General features: G+C 44.3%; 1 protein-coding gene across 3 annotated transcripts in view; it reads right to left on the minus strand.

Annotated features, from left to right (window-relative positions):
• The window catches only part of UBE2L3 (ubiquitin conjugating enzyme E2 L3), a 47493-nt gene that overhangs the window by 20205 nt on the left and 2555 nt on the right, over window positions 1-24733 (minus strand). For 2 of the 3 annotated variants that reach the window (XM_014868063.3, XM_014868062.3), the window contains exon 2: window positions 11836-11931. The exons of the other annotated variant lie outside the window; for it this stretch is intronic. In XM_014868063.3, the coding sequence (XP_014723549.1) occupies window positions 11836-11931 (96 nt within the window). The remainder of the gene's footprint in view (window positions 1-11835; window positions 11932-24733) is intronic. 3 annotated transcript variants of the gene reach the window in all.

A 24733-nucleotide genomic window follows, 5' to 3' on the forward strand; every position in this document is an offset into this window, starting at 1 on the left:
CATTTTATTATAAAATAGGCTTTATGTTAGATAATTTTGCCTGACTGTAGGCTAATGTAAGTGTTCTGAGTACATTTAAGGCAGGCTCAGGCTAAGCTATGATGTTCAGTAGGTTAGATGTATTAAATGCATTTTCGACTTATGGTATTTTCAACTTACAATGGGTTTATTGGGACTAACCCAATCATAAGTGGACGAAGATCTGTATAAGAAAGTGAAAAGGGGCAGGAAGAATGTTTGAAGAAACAATGGCCAAAAATTTCCCAAATTTCACTAAAGATATGAATCGACACATCCAAGAAGTTCAGTGAACTCCAAGCAGAATAAACTCAAAGAGCTCTATACCAAGACATAGTCAAACCATCGAAAGACCAAGAGATAATTTTGAAAGCAACAAGACAGAAGTGATTTGTCATGCACAAGGAATCTGTAATAAGACAACTGATTTCTCACCAGAAACCATGGAGGCCAGAAGCCAGTGGGATGACATATTCAAGGCAGTGAGAGGAAAAGCCTGTCAGCAAAAATTATCCTTCAAAAAGGAAGCAGAACTTAAGATATGCCCAGATGAACAAAAACCAAGAGAATTCATCACTAGTAGACTTGCCCCATAAGAAGTACAAAAGGGGTTCCTTCGGGCTAAATGAAAAGACACTAGACAGCAACTCTGAAGCCATATGAAGAAAATAAAGAAGAATGGAAGGTAACTACACAGGAAAATATAAAAGCCTGTATCATTGATTATTGTACTTTGGGTTTGTAACTCCCCTTTGGGACAGTAACAATATAAAAAGGGGGAGGAGGGCAACAGAGATGTGTGGGAACAGAGTGTTTTGTATACCACTGAAATTAGGCTGGTATTATTCAAACTAGGTTGTTAAAAGATTAAGATGTTAACTGTAATCCCTGAGGTAACTTCTAAGAAAATAATCAATATACAGAAAAGGAAAGAAGGGAATTAAAATGATACGCTACAAAAAAATCAACTAAATACCAGAAAAGCAGAATAATGGAGGAATTGAGGAACAAAAAGCATGTAAGACATCCAGAAAACAAACAGCTAAATAACAGAAGCAAATTCTTTCTTATCAGCAATTACTTGAAATGTAAATGGAATAAATTCTCCACTTAAAAGACAGAGATTGGGGGCTGGCCCCATGGCCAAGTGGTTAAGTTTGCACACTCCGCTACAGGCGGCCCAGTGTTTCGTTGGTTCGAGTCCTGGGTGTGGACATGGCACTGCTCATCAAGCCACGCTGAGGTGGTGTCCCACATGCCACAACTGGAAGGACCGACAACTAAAAATATACAACTATGTACCGGGGGGCTTTGGGGGAGAAAAAGGAAAAATAAAAAAATCTTAAAAAAAAAAAAAAAAAGAACAAACAAAAGAAAGAAAAAATACCTTCAGATGAATGAAAATGAAAGCACAACAAATCAAAACTTAAGGGTTGCAGAGGAAGTAGTGCTCAGAGGGAAATTTATAGCTGTAAATGCCTACATTGAAAAAAGAGGATCTCAAATCAATAACCTAAATGGACACCTTAAGGAATGAGGAAAGGAAGAGCAAATGAAATGCAAAGCTAGGATAAAGAAGTAAATAACAACAATTACAGAGAAGATAAATGAAACAAAGTGTTGAAAAACAATAGAGAAAAATGAAACCAAAAGTTGGTTCTTTGAAAAGGTCAATGAAATTTACAAACCTCTGGCTTGATTGACAAAGGAAAAAGGGGAGGAGATTCTTACTACTAAAATCAGAAATGAAAGTAGGGACATTACTACTGATTTTACAGAAATAAAAAGGATTATAAGGGAATACTATGAATAATTGTATGCCAACAAATTAGAAAACTTAGATGAAAGTGACCAATTCTTACAACTACACAATCTACCAACACTGAATCGAGAACAAAAAGAAACTCTAAATAGACCTGTAACTAGCAAGGAGATTGAATCGGTAATCAAAAACCTCCCAAGAAAAGAAAGTCCTGAGTCAGATGGCTTTACTGGTGAATTGTACCAAGCGTTTAAAGAATTAACAGCAATCCTTCTTGAACTCTTCCAAAAACACTGAAGAGGAAGGAACACTTCCTAACTTATTCTATGAGGCCAGCATTGCTCTGATATCAAAGCCAGACAAAGACACTACAAGAAAATTACAGACCAAAATCCCTTATGAATTTTGATGCAAAAATCCTCAAAAAATACTGGCAAATTGAATTCAGCAGTATATTAAAAGGTTTACTCACCATGACCAAGTGGGATTTATCCCAGGAATGCAAAAATGGTTCAACAAACAAACATCAATCAATGTACTATATCAAATTAATAGAAAGAAAAAAAAAGCTCACCTCAGTTGATGCAGAAAAAGCATTTGACAAACTTATAACATACTTCACAGTAAAAAGACTCAAACTAGGAACAGAAAGGAACTCCCTTGGGTGGCCAGCCCCGTGGCCGAGTGGTTAAGTTTGAGTGCTCTGCTTCGGTGGCCCAGGGTTTCACCAGTTCTGATCCTGGGCATGGACCTGGCACCACTCATTAGGTCACATTGAGGCGGCGTCCCACACGCCACACCTAGAGGGATTCACAACTAAAGTATTCAACTATGTACTTGGGGGATTTGGGGCCAAACAAAAAAGGAACTCCCTCAACATGAAAAAAAGCCATATATGAAAAATCTACAGCCTACACCATATGCAGTGGTGAAAATCTGAAAGCTTTTCCCCTAAAATCAGGAAGACAAGGATGCCAGCTTTTTTTTTTTTTTTTAAAAGATTGGCACCTCAGCTAACAACTGTTACCAATCTTTTTTTTTTTCTGCTTTTTCTCCCCAAATCCCCCCAGTACATAGTTGTATATCTTAGCCGTAGGTCCTACTAGTTGTGGCATGTGGGACGCTGCCTCAGCATGGCCTAATGAGCGGTGCCATGTCTGTGCCCAGGATCTGAACCAGCGAAACCCTAGGCTGCCAAAGCAGAGTGCACAAACTTAACCACTTGGCCACAGGGCCGGCCCCAAGGATGCCAGCTATTGCCACTTCTATTCAACACAGTATTGGTAGTTCTAGCCAGGGCAACTAGGCAAGAAAAAAAAATACAGTCATGCACCACATAACGACGTTTCAGTCAATGACAGACTGCATATATGATGATGGTCCCATAAGACTAATACCATACAGCCTAGGTATGTAGTAGGCTATACCATTCAGGTTTGTGTAAATACACTCTAGGATGTTTGGACAATAATGAAATCGCCTAACGACGCCTTTCTCAGAATGTATACCCATCGTTAAGCAACGCCTGGCATCCAAATTGGAAAGGAAAAAGTAAAACTACCTCTAATCAGAGAGGACCTGATCTTATACGTATAAAATCCTAAAGGTTCCACACACACATATACAAACAGTTAGAACTAATAAATGAATTCAGCAAAGTTGCAGGATACAAAATCAACAAGCAAATATCAGTTGCATTTCTACACAACTAACAATGAACAATCCAAAAAGGAAATAAAGAAAACAATTCCATTTACAACATTGAAAAGAATAAAATACCTATGAATAAATTTAATCAAGGAGGCTGTAATAGATGGAAAATGTGTGCCCCCTCCAAATCTATATATTGAAGCCCTAACCCCAAATATAGCTGTATCTGGAGTAAGGAAGTAATAAAGTTTAAATGAGGTCATGACGGTGGAGCCCTGATCCAAGAGGATTGGGGTCCTTATAAGAAGAGACACCCAAGAGCTCCCTTGCTCGCTTGCTCTCCATGCATCAAAGAAAGGACATGTGAGGAGACAGCAAGAAGGCTGCCATCTGCAAGCCAGGAAAAGTGTCCTCAACAGAAACCAGCCCTGCCAGACCTTGAGCTGGGACTTCTAGCCTCCAGAACTGTGAGAAAATAAACTTACGTTGTTTAAGCCACCCAGTCCATGGTATTTTGTTATGTCAGCCTGAGCTAACAGAGAGGCGTAAGACTTGCATGCTAAAAATCACAAAACACTGCTGGAAGAAATTAAAGAAGACTCAAATAAATGGAAAGACATCTTGGGTTCATGAATTGAAGACTTGATATTGTAAAGATGACAACACCACTCAAAGCGACCTAAAGATTCAATGTAATCTCTATCAAAATCTCAACAGGTTTTTTTTTTTTTTTACAAAATGGAAAAATCCATCCTAAAATTCATATGGACTCTCAAGGGACCCTGAATAGCCAAAACAATCTTGATAAAGAAGATTAAAGTTGGAGGACCCACACTTCCTGATTTCAAAGCTTACTACAAAGCTACAGCAATCAAAACAGTGTAGTACTGGCATAAGGACAGACATATAACCCAAAAGAATAGAACTGAGAGCCCAGAAATAAGCCCTCATATATATGCTCTGTTGATTTTCAACAAGAGAGCCAAGATCATTCAATAGGAAAGAGCAGTCTCTTCAACAAATGGTGCTGGGAAAACTGGATCTCCACATGCAAAGGAATGAAGTTGGACCTTTACCTTATACCCTATATAAAAATTAACTGTAGGGGCCGGCCCTGTGGCCGAGTGGTTAAGTTCTCACGCTCTGCTTCGGCAGCCCAGGGTTTCCCTGGTTCAAATCCCGGGCGCGGACATGGCACCACACATCAGGCAACGCTGAGGTGGCATCCCACATCCCACAACTAGGAGAACTCACAACTAAAAACACACAACTATGTACCAGGGGGCTTTGGGGAGAAAAAGGAAAAATAAAATCTTAAAAAAAAAAAAAAATTAACTGAAGATGGATCAAAGACACAAACTTAAGAGCTAAAATGATAAAAATTCTTATAAAAAAATCATAAAGGAAACCCTGCATGCCTTGGATTTGGCAATGGCTTTTAAATAAGACACTGAAAGCACGGGCAACAAAAGAAAAAACAGATAAAATGGACTTCGTTAAAATTGAAAACTTCTGTGCATCAAAGGACACTATCACGAGAGTGAAAGGACAACCCACAGAATGGGAGAAAATACTCGCAAATCAATTATCTGGTAAGGGTTTAATATCTAGAATATATAAAGAACTCCTACAACTCAAAGACAAAGAGATATTGGCACGCCATGCTGTGGTAGGCGTCCCACATCGAAAGTAGAGGAAGACAGGCACGAACGTTAGCTCAGGGCCAGTCTTCCTCAGAAAAAAAGAGGAAGACTGGCAGTAGTTAGCTCAGGGTTAATCTTCCTCAAAAGCAAGCAAACAAACAAACAAAACAAAGACAAAGAGATAAACAACCCAACTAAAAACGTTTATAGCAGCAGCTTTATTCATAATTGCCAAAACCTGGAAGCGAAGAAGATGTCCTTCAGTAGGTGAATGAATAAATAACTGTGGTTCATCCAGACAATGGAATATTATTCAGAGCTAAAAAGAAATGAGCCATCAAGCCATGAAAAGACATGAAGGACCTTAAGTGCATATTACTAAGTGAAAGAAGCCAATCTGAAAAGGCTACAGATGAAAAGGCTACTGTATGATTCCAACTATATGACACTTTCGGAAAGGTAAAACTAGGAAGACAGTAAAAAGACCAGTGGTGGTCAGGGATGAGAGGATGGGGAGAGAAGAGGAGCAAGAGGAATGAATAAGCAGAAGACAGAGGGTTTTAGGGCAGTGAAAATATTCTGTATAATACTATAATGATGGACACATATCATTATACATTTGTCAAAAATTCACAGAACAGGGGCTGGCCCTGTGGCCGAGTGGTTAAGTTTGTGCGCTCCGCTGCAGGCGGCCCAGTGTTTCGTTGGTTTGAATCCTGGGCGCAGACACGGCACTGCTCATCAAACCACGCTGAGGCAACGTCCCAAATGCCACAACTAGAAGGACTCACAACGAAGAATATACAACTATGTACTGGGGGGCTTTGGGGAGAAAAAGGAAAAAAATAAAATCTTAAAAAAAAAAAAATTCACAGAATGTACAACATCAACAGTGAACCCTAATGTAAACTATGGACTTTAGATGATTATGATGCGCCAACGTAGCTTCATCAATTGCAACAAACATACTCTGGTGGGGAATGTCAATAATGGGGGAGGTTATGCATGTGCGGGGTCAAGGGGTATATGAGAAATCTCTATACGTTTCTCTCTCTTTTTTTAACTTTTTATTGAGATTATGATAGTTTACAACCTTGTGAAATTTCAGTTATACATTACTGTCTGTCAATTGTAGGTGCACCACTTCACCCTTTGTGCCCACCCCCCACCCCTCTTTTCCCCTGGTAACCACTAATCTATTCTCTTTGTCTACATGTTTAACTTCCACATATGAGTGGAGTCATACAGAGATCGTCTTTCTCCATCTGCCTTATTTCACTTAACATAATACCCTCAAGGTCCATCCATGTTGTTGTGAATGGGATGCTTTTATCCTTTTTTATGGCTGAGTAGCATTCCATCGTGTGTGTGTGTGTGTGTGTGTGTGTGTGTGTGTGTGTGTGTGTGTGTGTGTATGTATACATATATACCATATCTTCTTTATCCAATCATCAGTTGATGGGCACTTAGGTTGCTTCCACGTCTTGGCTATTGTAAATAATGCTGCAATGAGCATAGGGGTGCATGGGACTTTTGGAATTGCTGATTTCAAGTTCTTTGGTCTATACCTTTCTCTTAATTCTGCTGTGAACCTAAAAATGCTCTAAAAAAAAAAGTCTTCAAAAAAAAAGAGGCAGCAAAGGACTTGAATTCAAATCAAAACCACAATGAAACACCACTTCACATCTACTAAAATGGCTATAACTGTTTTAAAAAGGAAAACAAGTATTGTTGAGGACAAAGAAAAACTGGAACCCTTGACTGCCGGTAGGATAAAAGATGGCGCAGCCACTGTGAAAATCAGTTCAGCAGTTCCTCAAAAAGTTTAAAAACATAGAATTACTAGATGATCCAGCAATTCTACTCCTACATATACACTGAAAAGAACTGAAAACAGGGACTCAAGGAGATACTTACATGCCAGTGTTCACAGCAGCAATTAATTACAATAGCCAAAAGGTGGAAACAACCTTCTGTCCATCAACAGATGAGTGGATAAACAAAATGTGGTACACAAATATAATGGAATTTCAGTTATCCATAAAATGGAATGAAGTTCTGATACATGGTACAACATAGATGACCTTGAAAAAGATTTTGCTAAGTGAAATAAGACAGATACAAAAGGGCCATAAATATGATATGCTTCATTATATAAAATACCTAAAATAGACAAATTCAGACAGATAGCAGCTACACTATGGACTACAGGGGTTGAGAAGCAGGGGCAGTAGAGAGCTATTATTTAGTGGGTACAGAGCTTCTGTGTTGAGTGACGAAAAATTTTGAGAAGAGTGATGATGGTTGCACAATATTTTGAATGTAATTAATGTCAATGAACTGTACATTTAAAAGTGATAAAAATGACAAATTTTGTTATATGTATTTTACCACATTAAAAAAAACAATGAAGCAAAATTTTTTTTTAATTTTAAGAGAAACCTTCAAATTAGGAATTTTTGAATAAACAGAATTAAAAAGAAAAAGCTGAGAAATATTTTTCCCAGACACAAAGGATTAATATATAGAATTTCTACCATTCAACAAAGAAACATACTAAGACCTAATAGATAATAGATGGCAGAAATATAAACAGTCAATAAATAAATGAAAAAAAACTTCAACTAAGAACAAAATTAAAAATGCAAATTACTATGGTCTGAATGTTGTGTCCCCCTAAATGCATACTTTGAAAACCTAATGGCCAAGGTGATGGTGTTAGGAGGCGGGGCCTTTGGGAGGTGACTAGATTAGGGCAGAGCCCTCATGAATGAGATTAGTGCCTTATAAAAGAGGTCCCCTCCCAGAGTGCTAGCTTGGTCCTTCCACCATGTGAGGATACAAGAAGTCTATGACGGGAAGAGGGCCCTTACCCACCTGGCACCCTGATCTCAGACTTCTAGCCTCTAGAATCATGAGAGACAAATTTCTGTTGTTTTTAAGCTAACCAGTATCTGGCACTTAGTTATATAGCAGCCTGAGTGGAACTAAGACACAAATCAAATTGAGAACTTTTGCACCTATCAAATTGGTGACAATAATTTCTTTCTGTGTTCGTTTAATAAGCTGTTTGCTACATATTGCCAGTTTTCCAGAGAGCCCCACAAAAGTTTTAATAACAACAGTGAGGCTAGGCACTTCACACACGCGCACTTAACTGAACTTTTACAACAGCCAGAGAGGGAAGCATTCCTTTCAGAGGTGAGGATACGGGGACAAACTGTGTAACCTGCCAAAGATCACCAAGGCAGCCAGGGACAGGGCTGGGGTTCTCACCTCGGGCAGTCGGACCCCACAGTCTGGGTGCTGAAGTACCTGCCATTCTGAACCCTCTTTAAAAATGCCTGGCAACTTCCATGACAGCCAAGGACACGTGGGCACTTGTGCAGACAGTGCCTGTAGAAGTATAAATTGGCACAAACTTTCTGGAAAATTTGACAATATACATAGGCTTACAGATGGTCCCCTCCTTATATACAATATAACCCTCATCCTAATGGTCAGGATACTCCATCTTAGGATCAGAATCTAAAATAAACAAAGATGTACACTAAAATTTTCACATAAACATGTTCATGGGTGAATTATTCTAAAAATGGAAAAACTGGCCCAGTGGCGCAGTGATTAAGTTCATGCACTCTGCTTCAGCAGCCCAGCATTCGCTGGTTCAGATCCCGGGCACAGACCTACACACTGCTCACCAAACCATGCTGTGGAGGCGTCCCAAATACAAAATAGAGGAAGACTGGCACAGATGTTAGCTCAGCGACAATCTTCCTAAAGCAAAAAGAGGACTGGCAAAAGATGTTAGCTCAGAGCCAATCTTCCTCACACACAAAAAAAACTGGTAAAACTCTAAATAAACAGCACTATTTAAAAAAAAAAATCAACAAACTAAATGGCCAAAATTAAAGGAATAATTAAATAAATGATCATATAAATATTATGGGATATTGTATAGCTATTAAAATTATGTTCATGAAGAGTCTCAAGGCAATGACTAAATAATGATGCAGTATACAATAACTATGAAATTATCAAATGTTCCATTAAAAATGCATGAAAAGGCTGGGAAGAATATGCTAACAGTTAAGAGTAAACACACTCACTGGGTAAGAAGCTTCAAGAAGGCTCACCACCATGCCCCTAGTTCCTGAAGGGCAGGTGCTTCAAAACTTTCTGAACTAAATTTCTTCATGATGGGATTAGGGGATTAGGGAATTTTCTTCCCTCAACTGTCACATCTGAATTTCAAATTTAAAAATTTTATATAAAAACAAGTGCTTAAAGGGAATAAACCTGACTGCCACGGTAACAATGAAGTGTCTCTAGGAAGCAGCACTGCCACCTTCCCTCTCTGGGGTCTGGGCCTGCCCCTCTCTGAACTACAGCCAGGGTGAACTTACTAAGCAGCTCCCTGAGGACCAGCACCCTGTTGTAAAGGCACGCTTCTGGGCTGCCACGCCTCTATCAGCCTGGCCCTGCTTTCACCCCAGTTGGATGGACCCCAGGTGAATTTGGGTAGAAGATTCCTCATGCTGACTTATGTTGACTTAGACTCTTCATGTTGCCTTAACTGCTTCCTTGACATGCTCCTCACACCAACCCAGGGGCCTTGGGCAGTGTTTATAGGAAGGAAGCCAGAGAGGAATGGGAAGAGGCGATGTGAGCGCAGCCCTGCTGTGGCCTACTGTCTCTGGGCCCAGCTTCCCCAATGGAAGTCGAGGCTCTGGCCTGGACACTCTCCAGAGCCCTACCCAAGCACACTGGGATTCCACCAGCCAGTCTCCACCTCAGGCTTGATGAGACTGCAGCCTGGTCCACAGGCTCTGCCAACAACACACAGAGGGAGGCTTTGGTCTGTTCTCTGCCAGTCTGCATGAGGACCATCTACCCTTGCAGCCAGCCTGCAGTCTCCCAGGCCACTGAGCTCACTGCCCAAGCAGTGACACTGGTAGACTATGGGTCTACCCATGTACCAGTGGGCACTGTTAGACTGCCCAAGCCTGACTGCTTAAAACCGTCCCATTCATTCTTATCAGTTTTTGAAAGATCCACAGATTAACTGTTTACTTCTTATATCAGTAGGATACAAAATCTCAATTAGAAAAGGGACAAGTGGTCAGATGGTCCTGGCCATCCTTTCACTCAGCACCTAACATGTCCCCACGGCAGGCACAGCCTAGGGTCACCGGCCGACCCTTCCTAGGCAGGGGCTTCTCCATCATCCACACCCTATGCCCCAAGCTCCACTACCTCCAAGCCTGGAGAAATCCAAACAAAGGACTCATCTTTAAAACCAGACTGGACGCTCCCAGATATAAAAATTCTGAATGTGTACTAAAACACTACAAAGTCTATCTTTCCTTAGTTATCCAAATCATTAGGAAAATAAACTGCAAATCCACTATTTGCTGTTAAAAAAAGGCACGACCTATAACCAGCATGAAGGAGAAAGCATTTCCAGTAAGCATGCTCCATGCTCTTCTTTGACCAAGCAGACAATCTGCCCCTCCAAAAAGATTTTACACCACAATGTAGGGCAGGGTCAGGCACAGTGAAAGGGCCTGGGGCTCAAACAGAGAGAAGGGATGAAAAGAGAAGGGAGGCAGATGCGAAAGAACAGGAAGGAAGGGGAGCACTCACATAGAGGGTCCCGGTTGTGAGTTGGGGGGAGTGGAAGGCACACGATGTCCATCCAAGGGAGGCCACCATGTGGACAGGCGGTGTAGCTCCAGGGAGAAGGCAGAAATGAAGGCAGAGACGGGACTTTTCACAAACAGCAATAACCTAGTAACCTACGATGCTGGAAGAAGCAGAGTCCCCAAGAAACAAAACAACGAACGAAAGGTATGATACAAGATACGAGGCAAAGAGTTAAGAGGAAGCAGCAGAAGAGGAGTGAGTGGCACAGTGGTTACAGTACGGGGGGCTGGGATACTGGGCAGGCTCCAAAGGCTGGGGAGGCACATGGGGTCCCTGGCTCCAGGGCAGCCGAGCCAGAAGCGTGAGGACTGAGGGGAGCCCGTGTGCTTGGTGTGAAGCAGTTTCAGGAGGGTGGGAGAAACCTGGATTGCAAACTGGAGTTAGTACAGGACAAGTCTCTTGAAAGGTGAGGAGATGAAAGAATGAAGAGCGAGCAGACACTAAATCAAGAGGGCAGTAAGGCCACAGGAAACCCAATGTTAGGAGGAAGCTCGAGCCCGTCTGAAGGCAGAAGTCTGTGAGACAGGGAGCTGGAGCTGTAGGGGGCACACACTGGAGGCAGAAGCCCCAGAAAAGATACTAGGTGAGGGGAACAGGTGCGCCACTAGGCAAAGGGATTTGAGACAAATGCGGGGCACAGAGGTGCCAGGTGTCCAGGAGGTGACACAGATGTAAAACCAGGCAGGAAAGCAAAGAGAAGATCTAGATGGGAACACCCGCCATCTCCCTAGAGAGGTCAGAGAAGGCGGCCCCGTGTGGACAAATGAGGCCAGGCAGAGAGAAGCGGGGAAGACAGGAGCACAGACACACACTGCTTCCCCAGGTCGGTAACCACAGAGCTGGAAAGCCTGGGCCCCCCAGAAGTTACAAAACCAGTGCAAAGACAGGATTCTCCTCAGGAACCCGAGGCTATGGTCCCTACTTTATTACCCTAGAGTGACAGCCCACCTCTGTGCATCTGTTGGCTGCCTATTTGGGAACAGAGACATAAGCCCAACAGCACACACACCACCTTAAAGAATAATCTGATAAGAAGTGGAAGTGTTCAATACTCACAGGAACAATAAGCCCTTGCCAAGTCAATAAATTAGCTTCATCAACCTGGATGTTACGGAAGTTTTTCATTCCACATTTGCGGATTTCTTCAAGCTCCTGTTGATTAACAAAGCATAAAGGGGTGTCAAATAGAGGAAAGCACCACATATTAAGATCCCTCCTGACTCCCTCAAATTAAACCGAGTGCCGACACCACTGATGACAAAATTTCAGTGTGAATTAGACCATAACTGGTCTGGTTAAGAGGCCTGGAGTCATGGTGGTCCCCTCAACTTGTGTCCCAGACCAAGACAAGCCCCCACCTTGGTGAACCCAGAGAATTTGGTGCGTAAATAACTGTGCTTCTACGGACGCACCACCTCCTCTTTGGGTTGGTTACCACGCAGCAGGGGCGCAAGAAAGGTGCTACAGACCTGTCTTCTTCCAATCAAGATTTATTAAGCACTGGCTATGTGTCAGATGCGGAGGATATAAAGATGAATGAAACTGGGAGCTAGGAGCAAACACATACCCACAAAGGTTTCTACCCAATGCTGCAAGTGCAATTTCAGAAGGACTCTACCTCAGCACAGGTACACAGCGAAGAGAACAACTATCCAGTCTGGGATGGGAGGGGGGCAGGAAACCTTCACTGAGTCTCGGTTTCCTTGGCTGCAAAACAGGGGTAGTAAGACCCAGAGTTGTAGACAATGAAGGGGAAATTACGTTGTAAGCAACAGAACTCCTTGCAAATGTGAGAGATTATTATTATACAAACAGTCAATGCAGCAAATACCATTTCATCCAGAAAGCACAACCACCCTGACTACTTCAGGGTCCGGTCTGAGATGTCTTTAGTCTAGAATTGTCAGCCACTGGTTTTTCAACTATGCTCCAGCCTGACATTTCCCATTGCTTCCCCGACAACTCAAGTGCACTCCACTAGGCGTTATAGCCCACCGCGCAAGCGCCCACATCCCCAACATGCCTCCATTTTCAGATACCTGGAGTGACATGCTCCCCACCAATGCCCCAACTCAGCCTCTCACCCATCGCACAACAGCCTCCTCCACATCTCTTGGGTGCCTTCTCTTCAGCAACCCCAGAGTACCACCCAGCTGAGCCCTGCCTCCTCTGCTGGGCCAGCAGGACAGCTTCCTCACTCGCCCTGGCTTCCTCCTTGCTGGTCCAGCCCATGCACACCTCTAGGACTGGGATGCCCCTCCCTGTTCGGTGCTGCAGCTTACAGTAGCCCAGAGGCTCTGAATCAGCCCTCATATCAAGCCCAAAAGATCCTCTGCACCCCATATTCCTATCACACAGCCAACGGTTTACAAGGCACACTGAGGAATACAAAGGTACACAGGGAAACCATTCCAAAGGAAGGGGGAACTGAGCCAGTGTTACAGGTTCTCAGCTGGAGGATGTGCCATAAGCCTGGAACGGAGTAGGCTGAGAAAGATGGTACATCAAATGAAGAGGCAGTGGGGACACACTGGTGCTTCATGGCAGGTGACGGGCCTGAGTTTCTTCCCACAGGGTGCCGCTGCTTGTCAACCCTAGCTGCCCACCACAAGCATCTGGGCCTTGGTCTCAATTCCGGAAATTCTGCTCCAGTAAGTGTGGGATGGAGTCTGAAGCAGGGATTTTCAACAAGCTGTGCAGTGACAGGAGAGAGTTGCTACTGCTGAGAGATGAGGTCCATCTCTAAACGATGGTCAGCTTCTGTGGGGAAGATGCTAGCAGCAATGGTTGTGACTCCTGCAGTGAAGGAAGGAGCGGCCTAGCCCCTCTTCCTGTGGTTGCAGGAGGGAAAGCATGGAATCTGATAGACCACTCAACGTGCCAACCACCAGGCATTCCTACTAATGCCTGAGACTCACTGGAAATGCTCCCCTGGGGATTATGACACCTGGGCAGATTCAGGAAGGGGAAGAAATCAATCTCACATCCACACTACCACTCTGGCCCACTCCCCAAACTCCATGAGGGCAAGCATTAGGGCACGGATCAGGAAGCTCATGGTTATGCTCAAACACCTGCTTAATGATCGGGTCCGTGAACTGATGGGAAGCTGGGGCTTGGGGAGGGAAAAGGGCTCTGGGATGGGAAGGCTCTCTATGTATTTTGATTTTCTGGTCCTTGGCTCAAGATACTAGAGTAGGATTCTTGGCTAGAGACAGAATATATCATGTCCCTTAAAGGTTAAGTCCAACCAAGCCACCAAAAACGTTTTAAACCAAATACAGACAGGAAAAAAAAACTTCAGATATAACTTTGAAATTAAACAATAAAAAATAGAAACAACAGAGGAGAATATATTCAATATTCATGGGAAGAAGTAAATTCTAAAGTAATCTGTAAATATACTTTATGGCTTCAGAAATTCACACACTAACAAAACAAAGTATTGGTAATAAACACAAGAAGGTAAATTTCAAATGAATTACAAAACTATGGCAAGATGGGACTCACAACTGTATATAGCAGTGAAAAATTTCATCTTGCTCAAGAAAAAGGGAGGGATGAGAGGGTACTTTGGGCAGGGGTGTGAAAGGGCACCTGCCAATGCTTTGCTATCAAGAGACACATGAACAAAAACAAAAGCTGTTCTGTGGGAAGAGGACAGCACACATGTTCCGGCCAGAGAAGAATGGGCAACGCTTATGACAGCAGAGCTGAGAGGCCCAGAGAGTCCAAAGTATGGATAGTGCTTATCAGATAAACTCTCAACTTACCTTGCTGTCAAGTTAAGCTCACCAAAGACGGAAGAGGCAAGCTCCTTTGCATAATTCTAACCAACAAGGAAGAACTGATTATCAGGCAGAAGTGAGAGAAACCAAGACATACAAACAAACAAGCAAAGAAGCCCTGTAATCTCCAGGGATCATTGGGAAGGCCCCTAGGAGATCGTTTCTCAATAGGGTGGCACCAGCATCCAGCAGGACTGCATTCAAGCATCCCCAGCTCTGCCCAGTGGATGCCAGGTATTGTGACATCACCCCACCCCAATTTCCCACCCTCTAGAGTCACAGCTACAGAGACCCACTGACGCTATCAGAGGAAAGGATGCTAAAAGTCCTACAGTGCACAAGATGGTCATGCAAGAACTCTTCAGCTGGAAATGCCAATCACGCCTCCACTGAGAACACCTGAAGAAGATGGATTCAAGTCATTCAGAGAAAGACAGGTTCATCTGAAGGTCTGAGACTTGAAAAGGCAAGATGACTCAAGAGGACTGATAAATCCTCAAGTAAAACTGCACCCCTATAACTGAGAATGAAGAACTGGGGAAGGAATTTAAAGAAATCAATGTAAATTCAGAGTTCAAATTTAAAAGGATATTACACATGATGGAAGAAAAGACTCGACAAAGAAAAACTGTGAAAGTGGCCCTGCTCTAGAAGAACAGAGTGAGGAAGACCAAACCCAAGAACTACAGGGCCTTACAAAATATGCCCTACAAAGGTTTGTTTCAGTTCTGCTAAAAGCAAGAAGCAGTCCTGGGTCAGCTGCTCCAGGCTGATGGCGCAATGCTGACAAACCAAGGGAGAAGAGCGCAAGGGAAAGCAGAACCAGCCAACTTGCACACTGCTTCTCCCTGCAGAGGAGGGCAGGCCTCCCAGAGAGGGCAAGTAGCAAGGGAGAAAGAGAGCAATGCTTCTCAAAATGAGGTCCAGGTCTGAGCCCATGGTGGATCTCAGTGTACTGCAGGTACTCGTAAAAGCCCAAGTGTGCTACCTGGTCCTTCAGAAGGGAAAAGCCCATTGCTCAAACTCCAGCCCAGAGGGCTGGATGCCCACTCCAGGCCCAAGTGTGGCGTGTGGCAGAAATGGACCACTGCCTAACGGCTCTGCAGGTTCTAACAGCAGAGATGGCCCTGGCCCCAGCAGGAGCGCACTGTGCCAAGTCCTGCACAGGAGCTTCGGCTCGTCCCTGAAAGGAGAGCAGGAGACAGCTGTATACAGTGAGCACTCTGCCATACAACTCAGACGTATACATCCAAGTTTGGATGTTTTAACAAAGTCTCTCTTTTTTTCTTCTTTGGAGATCTACAATGGGGCTTGGAAAATCAAATGTTCAAAACCTCCCAGGTAATCCTCACACACAGCCTGACTGAGAACTCTTCAGAAGCCAGTGATTCTTAACTAGCTTGTGGTGTAGTCCGCTTTAAAAATCCAGACAGACGTACAGAGGAAAAATCAGCTGTACAAGTCAGCCCTGTCTGAGACGTCAAATCAACATTATGGACTGCAAGTCTCAAGGTAGGGGGTGCCTACACGGTTTTAAAAAGCATATTCGGGGCTGGCCCCGTGGCTGAGTGGTTAAGTTCACACGCTCCGCTGCAGGCGGCCCAGTGTTTTGTTGGTTTGAATCCTGGGCGCGGACATGGCACTGCTCATCAGGCCACGCTGAGGCAGCATCCCACATGCCACAACTAGAAGGACCCACAATGAAGAATATACAACTATGTACTGGGGGGCTTTGGGGAGAATAAGGGAAAAAATAAAATCTTAAAAAAAAATTTAAAAAAATAAAAAGCATATTCACTCTCACCCTGTAATTTCCTATTTGTTAAATGGAAAAAGGCACATTGTACCCCTAAAGGAACTCCAGAAGGCAAAGCTGAATGCCATCTTGGCTGTTGAGGCTGGGTTGGAAGAGCAGAGAAGCACTGCTCTAGGAACCCGCAGGTCAGTGAGGGAAGCACAGCAGGCAACAGCAGAGGGCAGTGGCTTCGTGGAAGAGAGGCTCTGAGCTCTGAGATGGGCCTTGAAGGATGGGGAAAAATCAAACCTCTGAAGAGAAGAGAACAGGTACGTGTGTGTGTGAGAAACGTATGCAGAGATGTGGAAGACATCACCAGGCGTGTGAGGGAAGCAGCCAGGAACCGAGTTTGGCTGGAGGGTTTACTAACGTTGACAAACTCTCAGAGCGTACGCCCAAGCTCCTGGAGGAGTTGTTCAACATCCACCTGGAGAAAGGTGAGAGTAAAGGGAGAGACGGACAGAGAAAGCCTGACTAACGCCCAGGCCCCACCCTAGACCTGCAGAATCGAAATATCCCGAGCGCGGCTGGGCACCTGTGCCCGGGGATCCCCAGGTGATGGTTAGGTGCACCCCTGCTTAAGAACCAACATGATCATCCAACCTAGTCTTTTAGCAAGAAAGATATTGAGGCTCTGATTAATTCCATGTCATCTCCTTAAAGAGCTAACGCCTCCCACTGAGCCAGGCTCACAGAAGCAATGCGAGGAATCCCTCTTACTGCAACAAGTCTGAGGTAACAGAAACCAGGAAACCGTCCTAAACTTTTCTTAAGAAAGTGAATACTTACTGTGACTTATATTGCCCATTTTACCATTCTCTATTCTGAAGACGCCTGTAGGCATGAAAATTAGAATATTCCAATCCCCAACCGTTCTCTTCAACATTTATTTTATATATAACACATAGAAACAATATTTTGATCTGTCAAGTGGTTGGTTCAACAACTGCCAAAGTGTCAGTGGACTAGAAAGAGCAGAGTCCTCTGGAGTCAGACAGCCCTTGGCTAAACCCCACCCTTCACACCACCTGAAGCTCTGACTCTACCATCTCACCTGAAAAGTGGTAGGAAACCTACTTTGCAGGGCCCTAATGAGAATTACAAGAAACTTTATATAGTACTTAACACTTACCACCGCTAGTGGGTACTCAATGTTAGTTTTATTCCCTTCCATATTGTATCACATTTCTTAAAATCCAAAACAGCGTCAAGGCACCAAGATACATTCTCTATTTTACATAACAAGACATTGACATGGTATGGCATTGACAGCCTATGACCAGAATTCATGGGGTCTTAAATTAGAAATGAAAGTGTTTATGGTTGTTAGCATAAAGCTTTCAGAAATGATCTGATCAATTATATCTCAATAAACAAAAGAAAAGAAACATAAGGCAAGGGGTGTGCTAACAGCACATCACCACCACGCTCCCCTCTGGAGGGCATCAGCTTGGGGTGTTGTCACCTTCAAAACTCCCACAAAGAACAGAAATGGAGAGATGCTAGGGAAGAGGCAGTCTTCTGGCGAAGAGCCAGGGTGATGCCTTTGGTGCACGAGGCACGTGCCAAAAGCAGCCATGTGAAAAGCAGGAGCAAGACGCTGACAGAAGGGTGAGAAGAATCGGCTGGTCATGATACTGCAGTGTTTACAACAAACAGCACGTAGGATACGACTGGAGCCTCACAATACCCCCGAGATGGGCAAGTCAGCGATATTAGCTTCATTTTACAGACGGTAAAGCTGAAGCTCAGAGAGGCCCAAGTCACTGACCTGGTACAGGGCAGTGCCAGGACTAGAGCCAGAGGGCTCTTTCGTGAACGTCAGAGACACTTAAAGCAGTGGGTTAGGATGGTGAAGGCTTCTATGGGAAACAGGCCACACAGAGGCTCCTATTTCCTGAGCAGGAGCCTGGGAGGGCTTGGCTTGCTCTAGAATAGCACTTTCCAAGATTTGTAATGACAAAAGCCATGAACGTATACAATACTTGCCTTAGCCCTTCACAGCTAGTCATTAAGTGTTTACGTCATGCAAGCAACGTTTCTAGGCTCCTCTCGACCAGGCAAAACGAAACTTGGCAGATGGAGCCTTAACCCTCGGTCCAGGGTCACTCTCAAATGCCAGCTACACAACTGGTAGGACATTAGTAATCTGAAAGAGCTACTCCCTGCGTTTGTGTGACTATATCAAAGTGACTAATTTTGACAGAAACGCACTTTCCAAGCTTGCACAAAGCAACCAGTGGCAATGACACTAAATCATGACTTTAATATAATTCAGTACACTGTAAATCTAAACATAAGGCTTCAGAGCTCCCAAATGCAATCTTATTTCAATTAATACCCAGCAACAGAGTGGGACCCATGCCAACATATCCCCCTGCCATGGGTGGGCAGGAGGCTGGCTATCTTGCACTTAGCTATTATCACAATGAACACACTGAGCTATTATCAGAACTCTACAAAGCACTTTCATTAGCCCCTTTGGAGAAATCAGGACACTGAGGCTCATGGTGAGGATACAAATGAGTCCAAGGCAGAAACCAAGATCTGAACTCAGGTCCCTGTTACTTGACCACTGGACACTGCTCCAAGGAGGTGGGCCACTTGTCATGAGGTCATTGTAAGAGGACATGGCTGCAGAAATCCCTCAGCACAGGCTTCAAGGAATGCACTGCCCACGCATCTCCAGGCAAGTGTGGCCCAGGCCTCAGCTGAGTGGGCTCTCACACCAGTTCCACGCACAGTGAGCTTCTGGTTATCAGCCTCACTCCCGGAATGTGTTCGTCTCCATTTGAATACGGGTGTGTCTGACATTCTTGACCTATATCACACACTCCAGAGTCCAGCACCCCCAACCAGAATGAGAGCTCCTCGAAGGCTGGGACACAACTTCTTCAGGTCTGTCCACACCAGATACAACGACACAGGATGAGTGAGGAGAATGCAACTGCTTATGTAAAACACGTGGTGGATGGTTCCGAAAGCTTAGCTTTTGTGTGCTTAGCTTTTTGAGTCTTCTTAACAAGAGGTACACTGGTGCGAAGGAGACATTTACAAACCATTTCAGAAAAGACTCAGAGGCTCAACTTCTGAGTTATACCGTCTCCCTCCTCCAGTGACAGTCAGGCAGCATCTCCTCTCAGAAAGACAGAGCGCACCACCATGAGCACTGGCTTTGACATTAGTGACTGCTTTAGTTGCAAATGTGCCTGCTGGGCTAGGTGTTGTCAAAATAGTATTTCATCCCTCTACTGATCTATGCCAGTAAGAAGTGGAAGCAAAATCTGACAAGATAATGAAGTACAGAGAACTATAACAACACAGACCTGGAACTGTTAAGAACAGAACAAAACCCAAACCACCACCTAACTTGAAATGACTCCTCTCCACCTTGTCCCTCCTTAAAAATCAAAAGCAGGGGCTGGCCCAGTGGTGGAGCAGTTAAGTTTGCATGTTCCACTTCGGCAGCCTGGGGTTCGTCAGTTCGAATCTTGGGTGCAGACCTATGCACAACTTGTCAAGCCATGCTGTGGCAGGTGTCCCACACAAAACAGAGGAAGATGGGGACAGATATTAGCTCGGGGCCAGTCTTCTTCAGCAAAAAGAGAAGGATTGGTGGCAGATGTTAGCTCAGGGCTAATCTTCCTCAAAAAACAAAAAAAAACAAAAGCAGCCATGAGAAAAGCAGGAGCAAGACCCCGAGAGCAGGGAGACCTGCTTCACTGCTAGCCTGTGGGTGATGTCCTCTAAGCCTCAGCCTCCTGCCTGTCAAGGGGTCCCTCGCAGCTCTGGAATTCTAAAGTGACTATGGCAAGGGCCAGGAGGAGAAAACGGAACAGCCACCAAAAGCAACCTTTCTTAACTTTCTGCTTCAAGGCTGAAAGAGAAGACAAAAGTCAACAACAGTATTATTTCTGGGACTGCAACTATTTATTCAAGAGTTTCCTTCAAAGCCCCGCCCCCACCTCCCAGCTCAGAGCTCAGCACCTTTGCGTGCCTTCCATAGCACCTGGGCTCATCTTTGGACACAGTGACAATCACTGCACTGCACGTACATTAAGGAGAGGAAGACAAAACACACAGAGCAAAGTTCTGAGATACCAGGAAGGCAAATTTTGAATTCTAGAGCGTTTCGATTTTGTTGGAAAAAGTAACCATTTTTAACCAAAGACACCTTGGCCCAGCTGTCTGGCAAGCCTCACTAAGCCTAAGGAACAGGCTACCTCGAAAGGCAGGAGAGCAGCGCTGGGGAGAGAAAGGAGGGCTCTGTCTCAGTGCAGAAGTCATGTCCAGGCGGGCTACCCGACCTGACCCTCAGCGACCCCAACTCGCTACCTCAGCACCATCTCTGATCACTCCTCCAGACCCTCCCCTCCTGCCCAGCTGCTCTCCTCACTGCCCTGGAATATGTCCTGTTCACTCTCAATAACACCTATATGTATTTCACACTTACTATATGCTCATTTAACCTTCACAAGCAAATGAAGTAACTAATGCACAGAGAGGTTAACTAACTTGCCCAGGTTCACTCAGCTAAGATGCTGCAGGGCCAGGACCCAAACTCCAGAACCAAACTACAGAACTCAAACTCCAGAGTTCTTAACCACTATGCTGTATTCTCAATAGCTTTGCCCCAAATGAAAGACTCTTTCCTTTCCCTTTTTAATTGGGAGAAGGTTAAGCTTATCTACGCCCTGGAGAACAGACACAATGAGACTGGCCAGAGGAGAGACACACAGGCAAAAGCCCTCACAAGTGAGCAGCCTGCTGCGTCTCCTGGATTCTGTGGCGGGGGATGCATCTGACTGACCCCTCAATTGAAAGGCTACGGCATCTCTCTGCCATCTGTCTTTAAACCTATGAGTATCACCCTCCATAATAATGTCCTTTCATGGAGAAAGGCTGGCCAGAGAACTTAGCCGTGCCAGGGCAGAAGGAAGGAGGGCTCCCAGTTCTGGAGGGTCAGGTGCACTGAACATGCCAACCCAGGGTAAAACCAGGCCAGTTCCCCAGTGCTTCTGGAAAGCACCTCAGGGGCTGGCCTAACTAAAACCCACGGAGAAGCTGGCACAAGGTGGGAAGCATGCTGCTGTACTGGGGCTTAAGTAGACTGTCACCGGGTCCTCAGGGCATCCCTCACAGCCACCGCCCACATCCATTCTGAGGGATGAAGGATTCTCAACCCCACTGGCTGCCAGGCCTCTCTCCTCTTCAACTACTGAAACCCTACTCATTCTTGAAGGGCCAGTTCCACCTCCTTCTCCATGTCAGAGGGTCTTTCCCTCCCCTGTACTCCATTATTCAGCTGGCAGACATCCAGCATACAGTGGCCAGATCAGGATTTCTTTGTTCTAGGTGCACGCCATTCTTTTCCCTTACTGAGCTCAAGAGCAGACCCCCGAGGAGATGCTCCTTGAGCTGAGTCTAAAAGGATAAGAAGTTACCCAGGTGCAGAGAAGAGACAGGGATGCACATCAAGAGACCCAGGGTATGCAGAGCATGCTGTATTTAGGGGATTCCATGGGCAAGTGGGGAGAGACAAGACTGGCAGACCAGACCTCGAAGGAACACGCTACGGAATGTAGATTTTTTCATAGAGTCCTGATCTAGTGAATTTGGTTCCAATCTTGGAGAGCAGGGCCTGGGCATGTGCACTTTTCTTCAACGCACTGCTGGTTAAAAATCACAAGGGATTGCGGGCAGACTCGCTGCTGAGGAATCTGACGCAGGTGTCCTGCCACAAATGAGAATGGCCTGAACTAAGTGAGCAGCAGTGGGGAAGGAAGAAAGGCAGGCAGAGAACAGAGATAAAAGCACAGTTTAGCAGAATCTGGCAAGTGGCTAGATGTTGGAGGAAGGGGTGAGGCTGGCTCCCCAGGTTCTTCCCTGGAAGGAGATGAGTAAGACCATTAACTAAGTAAGGCAAGACAGGAGAAGTGAGGGGCACAGAGTGAGCTGAGACGCCTACAAGTCTATCAGCCATTCAAGGGAACTCTCAAGGCGGTTGAATACAGAGTCTAGGCTCAGGAGGGATGTCTTCATGTTTCTCTAAGCTTTAATTCCTAACTTACTGTTGCAGCAAAGAAAAGAGAAATATCACTTGAACATTTAGTGATACTTTTCAATGGAATGAGAATATTTTCAAGGGATCTGGTACAATAAAATGTTAAATCAACAGCCTCTTTAGAGTTGTAACAATATCAGAAAAGGTCCAAGTAGCCTGAGACAAGTGTTTTGTTCTAGTGCTTATCTGAAGAAAAGGTCCCAAATTTTGCAATAACTGAGTATACTCTTTCCCTGGGCCTGTCCCAATTATCTTCTAATGGAGAAATATTTACAAAGACTATCATTCAGGGAGGCTGAAATAGTCCCAACTCACTGGGATGCATGAATTTAGGATAAAAAACGCAATGCTTTTCTCAATTCCCCAAAACCCAGTGGATTCAGGACATTTATACTGGCATAACACCATTTTTAAAATGCCCCTCACCTCCTGATATGCACAACACATCTACCAGACACACTCAGTGCTCTATCGTGTTAATTACCCGACCTCAGAGAATATAAACCTGTGCTCGAAAGCAAGCTAGCTCATTGCTTAGAAAAAATGAATTCCAAGGAATGAACTGTTATTTAGGGACGACTCCTACTCATTCACTTGTGATTACGGACTGAGAGAAAGTACACCAATATGGAGTTCTGAGTGAACATTATTTAATAAGCATTAAAAGGCTGCTACAAATCTCAATTCCTTATCTCAACAGTAACATCATAACTAATAAAATGTCACCAATCTCTTTTTTTTTTTTTTTTAAGATTTTATTTTTTCCTTTTTGTCCCCAAAGCCCCCCGGTACATAGTTGTGTATTCTTCGTTGTGGGTTCCTCTAGCTGTGGCATGTGGGACGCTGCCTCAGCGTGGTCTGACGAGCAGTGCCATGTCTGCGCCCAGGATTCGAACCGACGAAACACTGGGCCGCCTGCAGCAGAGCGCGCGAACTTAACCACTCGGCCACGGGGCCAGCCCCAAAATGTCACCAATCTCTTAAATTCACAAATTTCCCACTAAGAAAAGCTCTTCTGGGAAGATACTCAGATCTTGCCCTTAGGAGAAATCTGTGCAACTGGGGAGAGATCTGTGCAATGGGGAGGGTGAAAAGAAACGACCAGGGGCCAGCCCGGTGGCGCATGGTTAAGTGCGCATATTCCACTTTGGTGGCCTGGGGTTCACCAGTTCAGATCCCGGGCACGGACCTATGCACTGCTTGTCAAGCCATGCTGTGGCAGGTGTCCCACATATAAAGTAGAGGAAGACGGGCACCGATGTTAGCTCAGGGCCAGTCTTCCTCAGCAAAAAGAGGAGGCTTGGTGGCAGATGTTAGCTCAGGGCTAATCCTCCTCAAAAAAAAAAAAAAGAAAGAAAGAAATGATCAGATTGCAATCAATTTCCCTTTGCCACACCCACAGGTTTCACTTTTGTAGCCATTTCCCCTCCTGATTGAGGCAATCGTTACAACCTGGTTGTTGCCATCAATGCTGAATGAGCTTGCAAATTAAAATGTATTTAATGTTTTATTAACATTGTAATTCCCAAAAAGGGTTCTGAAAAACACTAATACTTTTTATTTATTTATTTTTTTAAACATTTTTTTTAAAGATTTTTTTATTTTTTTCCTTTTTCTCCCCAAAGCCCCCCGTACATAATTGTATATTCTTCGTTTGTGGGTCCTTCTAGTTGCAGCATGTGGGACGCTGCCTCAGCGTGGTTTGATGAGCAGTGCCATGTCCGCGCCCAGGATTTGAACCAACGAAACACTGGGCCGCCTGCAGCAGAGCCCGCAAACTTAACCACTCGGCCACAGGGCCAGCCCCTGCAAATGCTTTTTAAATTAAAGACTATACTACACTCACTTTGCCTAAAATAACTTCTCAGTCCGATGTATGCAGATCATTCTACTTTTGATAAGGTATTTTACACTATCTACAGACAGTCCATTGTTACAAAGAAATCTTTGATTACAGTGTCCCGCAGAACAGTTTTTGAGGAAATCTAAAGTTCTTTAAGATGTAATTCATTTGATTATTCAACATCTGTTTACTTTTCACCATTGAAAATCCCTTTTATTATTTCCTCCCCAAGTATTGATCAACCTGCATCAATAATTTTTTTTTTTTTTTAACTAACTAACCAGGCTTAAGCACTGACACTCAGAGCCAATGATCAGCATCAGGTAACCAGCATTCCCCTACTGAACTGAAATAATTTCCATCCACAACTCAAGAAACAACATACTCCTCCATGCATCCTTGGAGTAACAAAGGAGGCAGTGTGACAAGGGGTCTTGAACATGGGATTTGAAGGCAGGGAGATT

This window comes from Equus asinus, chromosome 8, assembly GCF_041296235.1.
Source record: "Equus asinus isolate D_3611 breed Donkey chromosome 8, EquAss-T2T_v2, whole genome shotgun sequence".
NCBI classification, from domain to species: Eukaryota; Metazoa; Chordata; class Mammalia; order Perissodactyla; family Equidae; genus Equus; species Equus asinus.